The 16553-nt window shown below is 41.1% G+C and overlaps 1 protein-coding gene across 3 annotated transcripts in view; it reads left to right on the forward strand.

The window, feature by feature from the left end:
- Nucleotides 1–16553, forward strand: part of gldc (glycine dehydrogenase (decarboxylating)) — a 173334-nt gene that overhangs the window by 31678 nt on the left and 125103 nt on the right. For all 3 annotated transcript variants that reach the window (XR_011962969.1, XM_072587326.1, XM_072587331.1), the window contains 2 exons: nucleotides 14788–14952; nucleotides 15888–15965. Coding sequence is in view for 2 of the 3 variants with exons in the window: in XM_072587326.1 (XP_072443427.1) it covers nucleotides 14788–14952; nucleotides 15888–15965 (243 nt within the window). In the remaining variant the exon portion in view is untranslated. The remainder of the gene's footprint in view (nucleotides 1–14787; nucleotides 14953–15887; nucleotides 15966–16553) is intronic.

Consider the following 16553-nt stretch of genomic DNA (forward strand, 5'->3'; position numbering starts at 1 on the left):
ATTGGCTTAATGGGAGGTAACAGAGTGGGTGGTGGAGCATTGCTTTCCAGACTGGAGGCCTGTCACAGATTGATTCTGGGTCCTCTTTTATTTGTCATCTATATTCTTCTCCAAGTCTTTTTATATAAAAGGCCTGGTTAGTAAGTTTGCAGACGACATCAAAATTAGTGGTATTAGTAGATAATGAAGAAGGCTTTCTAAGATTTCAAAGGGATCTTCATCATCAAATGGGTCAATAGTCTGAGAAATGGCAAGTAAATTTCAATCTGAATAAAATGCAAGGTATTGAATTTTTGTACAACAAACCAGGGTAGGGCTTCTACAATTAATAGTAGAGCCTTGGGATAGTTTTGTAGAACAGAGGGACTTAGGGTTCAGGCTCATAATTCTTTGAAGTTTGTGTCACATGGACAGGGAGGTTAAAAAGGCATTTGGCATGCTTACCTTCATTACTCAATCCTTTTGAGTATAGGAATTAGGAAGTCATGCTGAGGTTGTACAGGACATCAGTGAGGCCTCTTCTGGAATACTGTGTCCAGTTCTAGTTGCCTAGTTATAGGAAGAAGTTCAGAAGAAACTTAGCAGGATATTGCTGGATATGGAAGGTTTGAATTATAAAGAAAGGCTGGGACATTTTTCACTGAAGCATTTGAGATTGAGAGGCAACCTTATAGAAGTTTATAAAATGAGATAGAGTTAATGGTAGTTATCTTTTCACTAGAATGAAGGATTTCAAGACTAGTGGCACACTTGAGGTGATTAGAGAGATTTTAAAAATACATGAGAGTCAAATTTTTTTGACAGAGGCTGGTTCATGTATGGAATGAACTTCCTGAGGAAGTGGTGGATGCGAGTACAATTACTACGTTTAAAATACATTTGGAAAGATACATGAATAGGAAAGATTTGGAGGTATATGGGCCAAGAGCAGGCAAGTGTGATTAGTTTAGTTTTGGATCATGTTCAGCATGGACTAATTAGGCTGAAGGATTGTTTTCATGCTATATGACTCTGGAAATAATTGCAAAATAATTGAGAACAATTGTCCATATTCTTATAGAGCAATATTCTATATTCTCATGTCACTTTTCCATCTTTTCAGCATAAGACATCGCCGTTTGAGGATGTCTCATTTCTTTGGGCAAGCATTTCTTCGTAAAACGGGTTAACAATTGAATGACTTTTGTCAACCTATCTTATTTTGGAGATCTCTTGCAACATTTCTTTAAACAAGGTCAATTCTCAACCTTTTCTCTGACAGTCAAAGAACATTCGATGGGCCAATTTTTCTCTGATTTTGTTTCTTATATTCTGAAGGAAATCTTAAACTAGATACACCCCATATCTATTGCTTCCATCACTGCCAATGCTTCAGTAGCCAAGTTGCTTTTAACTGGTTTCCTAGGCGAATGGGACAACACTTGGTGTTCTTTTCCATCAGGAAGTGAAAAACCCTGCTGTACTGGAATGTCCATCTAGAAGATTGGTATGTGAACCATCATTAAGAATGACTAAATTTATATTTTCTGAATATCTAAGACTTGAAAACTTAAGAACCCATTTCTTTGTATTTAACTCTTTAATGTTAAATTTGCTGTCCAGAAACCCCTGAACTGTAGCATGTTTTATCATTATACTCTGTAGGTCATAAGTTGTCCAGCTTGTATGCACAAACAATTCAACTGACCAAAAATATCTTAACTAATTAGTTTCTATCTTTGATGCAGGATGGTCTTTCTGTGGGGACCTGATGCTCTTTACTGGAATGTGATTGATAAGAAGAATTGTTGATCTAAGCTCACTTTCACATATTCTGCTTATGTCTAAATCTATATATTTCATGACCCCAAATGTCAATCTTAAACACCTATTTAATCTATTATAAATTACTTAAATGCTGCAGAATGTCTCCACAAAAGAAAATTAACATGTATATCATAAAAATGCCTACTAGATTTTCCTTGTGACATCAGTAAAACATCACGATCCTCTGAATTCAGTGGAAGGATGCCATAACCAGCAGATTTTCAATTCCCTCTTCATAGCCTCTCAAACTAGCTATGATTACTACTTTTTTGCCTCTAGGCTCCATGTGGACCACTGTGTAGATTTGTTTCTCCACTCGTCGCAGGCTGGGCCATATTTTTAGCTGCTTTTTCCGTTGAGATCGAAATTGAAATTGATTCCTAACTACATTCAACTATATGAATAATGAAGTATTCTCCCTCTGTGATCTGCAGTCTACAACAAAAAGACAGATACAATGACTTGCTTCCTGAACAAATACCCAGATAAATTAAACAAAAGAAGATTCCCTCCCATAGCTCACCTGTACAACAATGCAGTGTAATTTGGATGGTTTCAAACATAAATGTAGTCCAGTTATTTTACCTTCTACAGTTCTTTGATTCTGTAACATGTGTGGATAACATATATTTCTGTTGGGTATAATTGCCCTGCCTCCAGAGTTGCTAATTTATAGCTTTTTTGAATGCAGATAACAAAAAACACCATTGATGGAATCTTAACATACTTTGGCAAAGTGATATTTCATTGGGTTTCATGAAACTACTCCCCACAAGCCATAGTGAGTTTTCTTGGGTTATCATCCCAAACCTGCCACATTAAACTACCTACCACACCCCCTATGCCATTCTGCTAATCCAATACAGATGACCTCCAATTTAGCCAGAAGTCATTGCACGTTGCAGATATCCCAGCAGAACACAGAATATACTGGTATCCCTGGCGCACCCTGTTAAGTACTGGCATTCCAGAGCTGCTGCGGGCATGGTAGGCAAGGGGAAATTGGCTACTGCTTTGTGGATTTTGGAGGTCAAGCTCTTACCCAACGACTGCCAGAGGAGGCCATGCCACAAGACTGTCTGTACCTGATCCAGGGTCACCATTCAGGTTAGTGCAGTCTCCACTTTCTGGAGAAACGCGCAGCAGAGCAGGATGGATGTCAGTGATTTCTGCTCTGCTAGGTTAAGTGCTACATTTTTTTCTGCAGAGATAGTGTGAGACTAAGATGGCAATGTACTCACCTCCCACCAAGGCTAAGACTCTTCCACACTCTCTCACTATTGCCTGCAGCATCTTTCCTTACTTACACTCTATCACCCCAACACACATGCACGCATGCTCTGTGCTGCCTAGTCACTCATTGGGCATTGGTCGCAACCTTCCCCCCCCTTCCCCCTCCCCGAGCACTAGCAGTTACATATGCCACCCACACTGATCTCACTCAATCCCACCCTTCCTCTCATTCCAGGATAAAGTATGGGCCAAAAGGGCTAAGACAGGTGGTGGGGTGCCTGACATTTGGTTCCTCATCATCAATGAGGAGATCGTCTTATTGTTGGCCATCAAAGACAGGGAAACTTGTACTAGGTATCCATGTTCCAGAAACCAGTAAGAATTCTTGTTCATCGTAATGGGAGAGTAGCATGACCTTTATTTTGCATTTATTGTTAAGAGGTGGCCCTCAACATCTGCCCTCCCTATCTGAAGTGATCAGAATGGCTGCACCGTCCACCAACTCAGATACTGACACCTTGGTGGGTATTTCATCTGAGACTATTTGTTGGTGGGCACCTCTCTACAGCAGGCTCGGAGAAATCCCTCAGGTCACTAGCATTCAGAAGACTGCTGGAAACCAGGATGTGCTTGGAAAAGTTGATCTCCTTTCAGAGCAACATCCTGTTGTGTGCAATCTACCATAGAGATGTGATATTTAAGCTGACCTGTTCACTGCATATTCTCTTCCTCGACTTTAACAAAATTGCATTCTGAAATCTGATGTAGTAATAGTTCCTGTCTTTGTGTTATTCAAGTTTATATTGCTGTACTTCTACCAAGCAATGTGTCCAGGAAACCAAAACTGAACTTTCAAGAAAGCAATTCTATTTGATTAAAATTTGATGCCAGTGAGTGAAAACAAAAAGAAATTTAAAAAAATCCAGCAAATTTGTGGACAGTAATTTTACTACCTGCTGTCGTCCAACACTGAGTGATCAACCTTTCTGTTGAGAATTTGTTTGTTTTGTTCGCTTGTACCTTCAAGAGCATGGATTTATAATTTGTTTTTATTTATAGTGCACTGTTACAGTGGGGTAAAGTTACAAATAGCCATAATTTAGTGTCTTTCTGTGTGGCGAGCTGAGAAAGTAAATAGAGGGTGGATGAAGAACTGCATGAGCTCGAGGGATATTCTTAATGCCACAATCCTGCAAGGTTACTTAGTAACAGTCTTAATTCAAACCAGTGTGGTGTGAAAGTAGATAGCAAAGTTTTGAAAAGAATGTATGGAGAAATTTTGCTGTTGGAATAAATTTGCATAAATTGTTTGCTGGGATTGGTGGGGGGAAATGGAACTTGGAGATGTTTTGCACTGCACTTGCTCTGCATGCTTTACATTTATTATACTATACTCTGCAGATCAATGTGAACATCACATCAGCTAATTCAGTGCGTTGTTCAATTGTACATGCTCTGCATGTCTTAGCAAAATAACGAAGTTGCAATTTTCACCAGATTTCTGTCCTGCATGCAGAAATATCAATAATATTCACTTACATTGCAGTGCTTGCTGCTGGTCTACTGGTTGTTTATGTTGCTCTGTTTTATTAGGGGTGCCCCACTGGCTCAGTTGTTAACGCTGCTGCCGCACAGTGCCAGGGACTCCGGTTCGATTCTAGTCTCAGGCGATTATCTTTGTGAGGTTTGCACATTTACCCCATGTCTGCATGGGTTTCCTCCAGATGCCATGGTTTCCTCCCACAGTTGAAAGATTTCCAGTTTAGGTGGATTGGCCATGCTAACATACCCATCATATCCACAGATGTGTAGGATAGATGGATTAGCCATGGGAAATACAGATCGACAGGTAGGGGTTGGGTCTGGGTGGGATGCTCTTCTGAGGGTTGGTGTGGACTCTGATCGGCTGAATGGCCTGCTTCCACACTAGAGGTTTTATGATTCTAGGATATTAGGAATTATTAACAATTAGGATGCTTATTTGCTTATATCCTCAATATCATGAACAGTTTTTGAGTACGACACTCATTATTCTGAGCATTACAACTCACGAACGTCTTTGTACTGTGACAGAATGCAGTATAATGGTGTTTCAATCTGTTGAGTTACTCTACTATTTTGAAAATGTGGAGATTGTAGTTCAAGCTACATGGCCAGATGAGTATAATGCCCCCTTAAAAACAGAGCCCAGTAAAAAAAAAAGTGAGAAACATAGTTTTGATTGTTATAAGGTTATGTTTTATATCAATGATGATCATTGATTTATTAGGTTGAGACTGCTGGTTGAGTTTCTTTTTAAAACAAAGCTCATCAAAATTGCATTTGAGTAACTTAAACCAGCTGCTTCTAAAAATGTCTGAAAATAGAAGCTTTCGGAGCACTGGCCCTTCAGGTAGCTTTGAAGTACTGTCAGTGACTGGTCTGTTTGGACAGTGTCCCACTGATCCTGCCCAACTACGCCACGTTGTGGGATCATGTTTAAATAAGGACCAAAATCGGAGAGTGGTGATAATAGCCTCTTTATTCAGCAACTACTGTAGCCCAAGTTCTATCGCTGTGGTTGTTGAATAAAGAGGCTGTTTACACTGTACACTGATTTTTTTTTTGGTCCTTATTTGAACACAATCCCACAGCTTGGCATAGTCAGGCAGGATCACTGGGGACACCGTCTGAACTGACCAGTCACTGACAGATCTTTTAGAGGCTCCCTGACGAAGGGGCAGCACTCAAAGCTTGTGTTTTCAAATAAACCTGTTGGACTATAACCTAGTGTCATGTGATTTCAACTTTGTCCATCCTGTCTACCACTAGTACCTCCCAGATCATAAAATGTCTAAACGTTTGCATAATTGCAAAACTTTCAAAACCATTAAATCGTAGTCTGGCAGTCTTGAAGAACTTGCCAGAGCCATTCATACTAGAAGACTGTGAATGATCCCTCCTTCCCTCAACTCATTCAAGAAACATTAGGAATGCATCATATATTTATCTGACTGAGGAATGTGCCATTAGACACAATCACGTTAGACAATGGACTTTAACAGAGAAGGGAAACTCTCCCTGCCATAATCTAATCATACTTAAGCCATTGACTTAGAATCAACGTCTCAGGACCATGTTTGGGTAACTGATCAAATGTTGCAAGATGAGCCAACTCTGAGACTCGTGGAGTTTGAGAAACTATTGTCTGCCTCAGAACAGAATGAGAAGATCGAGAAGAAAAGGTACCCTGAATGGGCACTTTTTCTCACTCCATCCCTCCTATAAACTTGATTCTTACGGGCCAATTCAGCCATGCCCCTCAAATAGCATCTAAAAACTGAAGGGTCCAAAGGAAAAATAGAAATTGTCTTGCAACATTTTAAAATCATTTTTAATTACAGAATTTGGAATGATCATTGGGCCCAGTCTGAAATCATTCATGGCATCAATCTACCAAATCCATACACTATATAACTGAATTTATTTACCTTTAAATTACTTTGCCTACATTCTCCCTGTTTGTAACTTCTGGGTGACTGTGTGCATTAACCTTTTGAATGCAGATGTGCATGTGACATTTGGAACAGTTAAGCACTCACCAACTTCTTTCAAGAAAACCTGTTGTAGTCAAATGAAGGGTGGGTAGAGAGAGGTGACATTTTCACTTCTAACCTGCCTATTGCAATGATACATCTGCAAAAACAATCATGGGTTTCTGGTAATAGGCAGTTTGAGTGCAGTGCCTATCCATACAGGTTTGGCCAGTAATGATACAGCCCATACAGGCTTGTAATGTTGTAACTATTTACTCAGGAAGCTGTCCAGCAAGATCAACACCTTTGTTGTTGCTCCTTGAAACGATAGTATAATGTAAACAAATGAGAGGCCTGGATACACTTCAAAGCTAATAAATAAAGCAGCAATGACAACTCTTTAATACATTTGTAAGAATGTTGTACATAAATGTGCATCAGTTCCTATTTTTAAACCTATAGCATAGCTGAATAAAGGAATATTGGATAGGACAGCAAATAGACTCCCTGTTCTTACAGTGGTGTGAACCCCCCCCCCCACCAGATAATGATGCTACCTGAGTGGCACTGCGATGTTAGCCTGAATGATAGCATCAAGCCCTTTGATCAGCAAGCTGGTGTTCTTGTGATAGTATGCTAGCCTTGAGCTAAACTAACAGCTGGCTATCATAGATTCTGATTTAATAAGTAAGGTTTGGACTAGTTGTAAAGATGGCCTCAGTTATTCCTATTCCTTTGGTCAATAAGTTTACTCTGGGTGTCAAAACCTTAAAACTGCTAATTTTTCTTGAGCAAACAAATTTGTTTCGTGCTTCAGCAGTTCTAATCCTACAGGCATTGTTGCCAGGATTGTCCATGAGTTGGGTTGTCAATGATCTGTCATCCCCAGACTGATCTCGAAGTGGTTGATCTGACTACTTTGTCCCAGAGCTAGGTAGCTATCACTCTGGAGCACTTTCTCTTCTACCCCAGTCTGTACTGGCAGCATCTATCATCAGTCTGCTAGATCTAGGGAAAACAATCAAGCAATGACATCCCAGGAAAGTGATGTGTTGATTGTTTGATTTTTACAAAAGTATATATATTTTTGGAAGAAGGGATTAACTGAGAAACAGGAATAAGTGAAAGTCAGGGCCAGTACAATAAAGGAATATGAGGAAACAAATTTGGGTAAGGGAAGTACAGCTTGCATATGGAAAGTATGTTAACAATATTCATAAAGGCATAATTTTCTTGTTTTAGAAAAGCAAATTACTCTGGCTTAAAGGAAGTCATGGCAACAGAGCTTGCATCTGTGATACGTTCCTCCTGTACTATCATGGAAGCTTTAGTTGTCCCTTGTGAACACGTGCAGTTGCATGTTTGGCTCACTTCCTTTTGGTGCTGGAGCAGCAGGAGAATTCACTGTGGAGCATCAGTAATCCTGAGCAAGTCATGAATAGCCCATTCAGTGAGGTGATCGTACGGGAGGTGCAGATTGAACAGGCAGAAAAGGCATAGGTGACCACCAGGCAAAGTCAAGGAAAGATTGGTACGGGAGTTCCTTGTGGCCATCCCCTTTCTAACAGATATACTGTTTTGGATGCCACTGGGGAAATTACTGGGTAAATAGTGACAGCAAACTTCATGGCACCATGGTAGACCAATAGCAAAAATAAGAACTCGTGGAATCGAAAGAAATTTAGCAAATTGGATCCACAATTGGCTGGGAGACAACAAGAGGGTGATGTGTGAGGGCTGTTTTTCTGACTGGAAGACTTGTGTCCAATGAGGTTCTACAGAGATCAGTGTCAGAGCCCTTGCTTTGTGTTTATAGAAATGATTTAGACTTAAATGTTAGAAGGTTGATCAGTAAGTTTGTCGATGATGCAAAAACTGGTGGGATGGTTTAAAAAGAAGAACGCCACCTAAAAAGCATTTAAGTGGGCTGATCAGAAGGGCTGATTAATGGCAAATAGAATTCAATCTGGTTAAATTGGGAAGCAATGGCAGAGTGGTATTATCGCTAGACTATTAGTCCAGACACTCGGGTCATGTCCTGGGGACCTGGGTTCAAATTGCATGGCAGATGGTGGGATTTGAATTCAATAAATAACAAGAATTAAGAATCTAATGAAGACTACAAATCCATTATCAGTTGTTAGAAAAACCCATCTGGTTCACAATTGTCCTTAAGGAAGGAAACTGCCATCTTTGCCCAGTATGGTCTACATTTGACACCCGATCAACAGCAAAGTGGTTGACCTTTAAACTGCCCTCTGGACAATTAGGGATGGGCAATAAATGCTGGATGACTTCCTCATCCCAAGAATGAATTTTAAAGAAAAAGAAAAAAATGTGAAGTGTTGCACACTTGAGGATTCAGTTGAGACATTAAACAGTTTAGGCCTATACTCTCTGGAATTTAGAAGAATGAGGGGAGATCAAATTGAGATTTTCAAGATGATAAAAGGTACAGATAAAATAGACATGGAGTAGATGCTTCCTCTTATGGGGCATTCAAGGAAGAGAGGTCATCGTCTTAGGATAAGTAAATTTAAAACAGAGTTGAGGAGCATCTCCCAAAAGGTTGTGAATCTGTGGTTTTCGCTACTCCCAAGTAGGGCTGGGACAATGAGTAAATTTAGGGAGGTGTTAGACATTTTTAATTGGTAATGGGTTCAACGGTTATGGGGAGCAGGCAGGAAAATGGAGGTGAGGAGTATATCAGCCATGATCAAATGGTGGAGCAGACTCGATTGGCCAAATGGCCTGATTTTGTTCCTATATCCTATTGACTTGGACAGGGCAAACAAGGAACAGAATTCATATAATCAGAGTCAGTCACACACATGGAAGCAGACACTTTGATCCAACCGGTCCATACTGAACAGAATCCCACACTAAAATAGTCCCATGTGCCTACTCCTGGTCCATATCCCTCCAAACCTCTCCTACTCAGTACTTATCCAAACTTCTTTTAAGCATTGTAATTGTACCCACATCCACAACTTCCTTGGGAAGGTCATTCCACATACTCACTACACTCGTTAAAAAAAATTATCTTTTTAAAAGTTCTCTCTCCGCACCTTTTAAAAATGTGTTCCTTTGTATTGAAATGCCCGATTTGAGGGAAAACATAACTACCATTAACCCTATTATTACCCCTCATTATTTTATAAACTTTTATAAGGTTCTGTGCTCCAGTGAAAATCATTCCAGCCTACCCAGCCTTTCTCTATAACTCAAGTCTTCTGTATCCAGCAACATCATGGTAAAACTCTTCTGACCCCGCTCTAACTTAATATTCTTCTTAAAACTATTGGAAATATATAGCATGGAAACAGACCCTTCGGTCCAACTCATCCATGCCGACCAGATATTACAAATTAAACTCGTCCCATTTGCTAGTGTTTGGCCCATATCCTGGACCATGGGAAGTACAGAGCATCCGGGGAACCTTGGTGTGCATGTAAACCAGTCTTTTCCTGTACAGGACAGGTGGATAAGAAGGTACGTGGTATACTTGCCTTTATCAGTCAAGGCATAGAGTTTAAGAGCAGAGAGGTTATGCTGGAACAGTATAAAATGTTTAGGCCACAGCTAAATTATTGTGTGTAGTTCAGGAATCCACATTATGGAGGGGATGTGAGAGCACTGGAGAGTGTGCACAGCGGATTTACCACAATGTTGCCTGACCTGGGGAGTTTCAATTATGAAGAGAGATTGAATAGTCTGAGGTTGTTTTCCATGGAGCAGCCGAGATTGAGGGGACTTAATTGAGATGTATAAAATTGAGTGGCATGGATACGGTAGACAGGAAAAACCTTTTCCCTTTTACAGAAGGATCAGTGATCAGGCTGCATAGATTTAAGGTAAGAGACAGAAGGTTTTGTGGGGATATATCCGGGAAAACATTTCACTGAGAGTGTGGTGGGAATCAGAACCCGCTGCCTGTTAAGGGTGGTAGAGTTAGAAAGCCTCATAACAACATTTAAAAAGTATTTTGATGTGCACTTGCTCCAGTGAAAGTAGTTCCAGACTATTCAGCCTATCTTTATAACTCAAACCTTCCATACCCAACAACATCCTGGTAAATCTCTTCTGAACTCCCTCCTAATCCTTCCTAAAATTAGCTGCCAAGGCATATAACTGTAAATGAGATTACCATAGCTCGGCAGTTGTTTTTGACTGGCACAGATGCAATGAGAGGCTGAAGGCCTTTTTCCGCATTAGAGATTTATGACTAGGTCATCCCATTGTCTAATTTTCAGTGATTGGTTAGTTACCGGTGGATAGCACAAAGGTACACGTCTGCCATGGTTGGTTGACCCTTCACTAGTTACAACACCTGCTTGTTTTTGAGGGTCTTTTCTATCTTTCTGACCACGTTCCACAGCTTACTTCCTTTGTTTTCTGTTTCTCAGGAAGATAACTAGACGTTGCCTCACTCCACGGTCTCCTGGGTCTCCAAACAACCAGTCCCATGATACACTGATCACGTTGTCAATGATATATATATTTGACTTGCCTTCAAGATCGATCCTACAGACTTTTTCAGCATCAGCATTTTTACGTACCTTAGGTCCATGCTCAGTTATTCACAATGTTTATTCAGCACATTCCACTCCCCTTCAGTTTTGTTCATTTTATTCTGTGCATTTACCCTCTCCTCCCTGCTGGTTAGTTCAATGTATACAGTGGTGTTCACAGAGCTCCTTCGTGGTCCAGATAGGTTTAACTTGGATGATTGGAGATTGCAAGCTTCAACTGTTTTCAACATTGTACTTTGTTAAAAGCCTCTCCAATATGAAATAACTGTTCCTGTCCCTTATTTCTCATTTCATGTGAACATGGATAAGCAGGAGGCATGACTGCAACTTGCAGTATGATCAACACATTGGAGAGTAGTCCAGTTTGGGTCTTCACATTCATTCTCACCTTTTTTAAAGTTCTATTGTACCTACTCACTCCATTGCAGGTAGTAATAGATTTTCTGAACTCAGCCCAACCCTTGTCTGAACTGTGTCAGGAACTGAGATGGGACAGTTCATATATATTCCCAATTTGTCCCTCAGATCTGCTATGACATTGAACGTAGCTGCCTTACATTGGTATGTCCACCAGTTCAAGTTCACTTATCCTTGAGAGATGCACAGGGGTAAAACATGTGGTGCTGCTGCCACTGTCACCCACCATGCCAGAATGATGCCCAAACAGTAATGAATCAGTATCCTCCCATCCCTTCGTATGCCAATCACGTAAGACCCATTATAACTTCTGTAATGCAGGTGGTCATTCCACTGAACCCACACAATACCTCCTCAGTGCCATAGACAAGATGGGGTCACATAATGGCTACCTTCCCCAGATTATACCTCTGAATGATGGTCCCAGCATCATTTTCTTAAACCAAATCGCATGGAGATGAATATTATGAGTCGTTGCATTATGACTTTCTGTTATTACTGCTCAGTGCACACTCACAACTTGGTTTGGGGTATTGCTAGGTACAGTATTACCATTCATACCGGCATTCATTGTTTTATAAAGCAATCAACATTAGTAAAATATGCACGTGGGAATCCCTTGAGTTGTTGGCTGGTCAGATAGGTGGCCCTTGAGGTTAAACCCTTAACCTGATCATTACTGATCCACTAGTGCACTTTACTTTGTTTCTTTTCTGTCTCAGGTTTTCCCAGTTCTGCTTGACAACCCAACTGCCATATGTGGAGCAGATATTGTTTCCTTCTGCCTTTCTTCCAACCTATCCATAGACTCTGGACAATTTATAAATTATGCTCATTTGATTCTTGACAGTGGGCCATTCAGTCAATTTATGAGCATTCTGGAACCCATCCGTTTGGATTCCTGACCCATCCCTCAGTATGTCTGTCTGAGCTGAGCACTGATGGTATAATCATATTAATCCAAATTAACAACAGCCATGGTTTTCACCATTCCCGTTCTAATGTTGAATCCTGTAATTGTGTCATTCACTAGATCCCCTTTTTCTCTTCGAGGAGAAAGTGAGGACTGCAGATGCTGGAGATCAGAGCTGAAAATGTGTTGCTGGAAAAGCGCAGCAGGTCAGGCAGCATCCAAGGAGCAGGAGAATCGACGTTACGGGCATGAGCCCTTCTTCAGGGCTCCTGCCTGAAACGTCGATTCTCCTGCTCCTTGGATGCTGCCTGACCTGCTGCACTTTTCCAGCAACACATTTTCAGCCCCTTTTTCTCTTCCTTGATTTCCCATGAGGCCCTCAACTCAGCAAGGTCACCTGTTCTTGAGTAAATCTCCCTATGGAGCTTAAGCCTGAGGTCCCCGGACCTGTATTTTCTGTTTGATCACTCGTTTCACCAAGTTTTCAAATGGTGCTCAGATTAGATGTGAGCACCTTGGGGGTAGACTGGAAGGTTTGGGATCATGAACTGCAAGTTTTGATGTGCATTATTGTGCAAATAAAATGAGTCTAGGTATTTGGGTGATCTTGCAGGTGTTTTGGTTGTCACGGCGGGATGCTGTGGTGGTTGGGGTGGGAGGTGGTCTGCGAGCAGGCCCAGCCTTGCGTGTATGTTGCCCCACTTTTGTTGGGTGCCATCATCATAATCCCTGTAAATGGCCACCACTTCATGCTCTGCTGAAAGTCAGCAGTTATGTTTTGCGAAAGCTTCATGCAGTGGGAAGAAAACTAAGAACTGCAGATGCTGGAAAACTGAAACAAAAACAGAAATTGCTGGTGAAACTCATCAGGATTTGGCAACATCTGTTAGAATGGTCACTGGACACAAAACTTTGCTTTCTCTCGAAAGATACTGCTGAGTTTCTCCAGCAGTGCCTGGAGAACACATCGCTACAAATTACAATTCACAGCTGGACATTCTTGAACTGGCACTGTTTGATGTCAGCCGCCAAGGCCGTCTGCAGTTCCTGCCCCAATAGTTAACAGGCGTCCACCAGCCAGGCTAAAGCTACCAAGAGCAATGTGTAGGAGCCTGAGAAAAGCAAAGACATGTGAAAAGCAGAGATCTGGACAGTGCCCAAGTCTTCAATGTTGACTTTGCCCACAATAATACTCAATTTCGGTTGTACATTCCAATTCTGAATGTTTTCTTTGTGGTGATTTTTGTTTTTGCACAATGATCAAGCTGTCAGGGGTGGGATGTGGAGAGCATTGATGAATGGGACTGTGATTACTTGTGTTGCACTTGGGGAAATTCTTCACAGACGTTTCACCTCCAAGTGAATGTCTCAACTGCTGCGGCCTCCTCTTCCTGCCTCTACTTCCCAGGCATTTTCCACAGGGATAATGACAAAGACTCCTCTGTAATATGGGATGAGGTTGTGGAGTGTAGAGCATTCCACGTTGTGCTAAGTCCTGTCCGGTGTCTTGAACGATACAAACAGGAGTAGTATTCTAGCAAGTCGCTGGTCCTCCAGATCACATTTTGTTTGGCAGTGTGGCTTTTGTATCCATGCTACGCACGAGGCTGTGAGCTGTGCACCTGAGCCGTTGGGTCAATATGTAGCCCTTGTCACCCAATAGCTACTCTTTGGTCTGCTGGCTGAGGGGTAGTTGGTGGTGAGCAGATGCTGCAACATTGCACAATGAAGTCATCAGAACTGTGGCCAGAATATCAGGGATTGACCTGGATATTGTTTCACCAGTGGTCACAGACACTCACTAGATGTTGAGAGGGGAATCCCTTTCAGTGAAGCATTGCTGACATTCAGTATCCACAAAGCAACGTGTGTGTGTTCAGTGGCACCCTGCATCATGCAGAAGACTGCAGTCCCAGTAATGCTTCCTGCTATCCCTGCTTACATGTCTCTAGCACAAATGATTGAAATGTGGGTAAGTCTCAAAGAATAGACTTCCTTTACCCAGCAGCAGTTGGAAAATTAGGATAATAAAAGATTTAATTAATTAGAATTGGGAGAATGGTTTATCCTTGGATCAGTTTTACAGCTTTTGAGACCATGAGATTTTCTGAAACTACTTTTATTTGCCCTCTGTTTCCTCCAATCAAGAGTGTTTGAAGAGTAAATCAGGGGCAGTAAATTTGCTCCGTTACAGTGTTTGGTCACGTTTTTGGTGAACCACGCAAAAGGTGTTCAGCAACCAAACTTTCCATGAGGCAGATGGTCAGTTGTTTGTCAGTTAGAAAATAACATATCTTTGCAGTGGAAACGATTGAGAAGTGATCCAAATGTCAGAGCCCAAACTAGCCCTTGTCTGCATCTCCATTTTCAGGGTTACGCAGTATACCCCGTATCAGCCTGAAGTTTCCCAGGGCAGGTTGGAAAGTTTGCTCAACTATCAGACAATGGTGTGTGACCTCACTGGTATGGATGTGGCCAATGCCTCTTTACTGGATGAAGGAACAGCTGCCGCCGAGGCAATGCAGCTGTGCCACAGGTGAGAGTTGGTTGATTTTTGTTGAAATTCCCCAATTTCAAGCTGTTAACAGTGCATCTCCTTTAAGATGAGTCAATCTCTTACAGCAATTCACGAGGCTTCAAAGGGGAAGTTCCACCTGTGAACTATTAAGACAGTGAAAAATGTAATTTTAGCTTGCTTTGTGAAGGTACTTTATTCATTGCAATTGATTTTACTTACCTCTACCTTCCCTGCATTAAATTTTGATCTGTGGCTAGAAGAGAGACCTTTTTATTTGAGGCAGAGCTATAGAGAGTGCAGGAAGTTAGGATTGGGAAGGGAAGGCATGATGGGTAGGATCTATGGAGGTCCATGGGGTATTGTCAGGATTTGTGAAGAAAGGGCTGGACATGGATTTGAGTGAGAATTGGGAGCTTTTGTAGCTGGAATTTGAAAAGGGAAAGCTGCTTTGCAGCCGGCAGGATCAAACGTTGAGAATTGGGATTAACTTTGATCTTGCTTTCCGGCTTTAATGTTAGCAGTAGCCCTACTTTAGGACTTTATCGAGGGAGTAGGTTAAAAAAATACAAGCTGAAAATAAGGCCCAGTAACCCGTTTGATCGAGGATGTGTGCCCCCCATATGGAAATGGGAATTGGGCAACGGGCAGCTGAGGATTACACTTAAGGAAGAGGCTAAAAAGCTTACAGGAGACAGGAGGGTGCAGTTTGGTCCATAATAAATCGGTAATAGTGCTATCATGTCATCCCACAAACTATTTGACTCACTCAGTTTATGAAAGTTAGTCTGTGTTGGCCTACGATTAAAGCAATAAATTATTTTCCGTTAAAGCCAAACACCTCCGAGTTTCTATTTTAGAGCATTTCCCACTTAATGACTCACAGTTGAAACCAAATATTATTAAATTGAAAATTGCTGTCTTTTAACGTTCCATAATTTTCTTTTTTTGGTTAGACACAATAAGCGAAGAAAATTCTTTGTGGACGCTCGTTGTCATCCTCAGACAATAGCTGTTGTGCAGACAAGAGCAAAGTATGTAAATCTTTAAATTGCGTATTTTATGTAAGTTATTCTGTCCTTTCCCTGACAAAGAACCTAGACTAGATTAATTGAAATATTTCATAAATGTAGATTGGCATTTATCTATAAAACCCAGTGAACCTACGTAAAATCCATCTTTCCCTTTATAAACAAATGTCACTTTCAAAGGACAGTCTTGTACTGTAACTTTGTATTTGATAACCAGCTAAGGAAATCCAAATGAGAAATAGGACCCAACAAGAATGTCCATTATCACTGTGAGGCTGCCTTGTTTAAAGTTGATTTGGTTTGGAACTTAGCCAGCTACACTCCACCAATCTGCCCAGCAAAGTCCAACTGCTAGAACCCATCTGCTAAGTAAGGTATAAGGACTGCCAAAGGACGAGTGTATAGATTGTCTGAATCCCAATTCACATGAATGGAATTACTTTATATTTCTCCTGCCAAAAGGGATAAGACTTAAATTTTTTAACCTTTGCCCCCTACCTCTTTGTCCTCGACCTTTTTGAAATCACCAGTGAATCATTCTCTGTAAATCTGCTTCTCTCTGTCTTACCTCACTCTGTAACACATTGGCAG

Source organism: Chiloscyllium punctatum, chromosome 2, assembly GCF_047496795.1.
Source record: "Chiloscyllium punctatum isolate Juve2018m chromosome 2, sChiPun1.3, whole genome shotgun sequence".
Classification (NCBI taxonomy): Eukaryota; Metazoa; Chordata; class Chondrichthyes; order Orectolobiformes; family Hemiscylliidae; genus Chiloscyllium; species Chiloscyllium punctatum.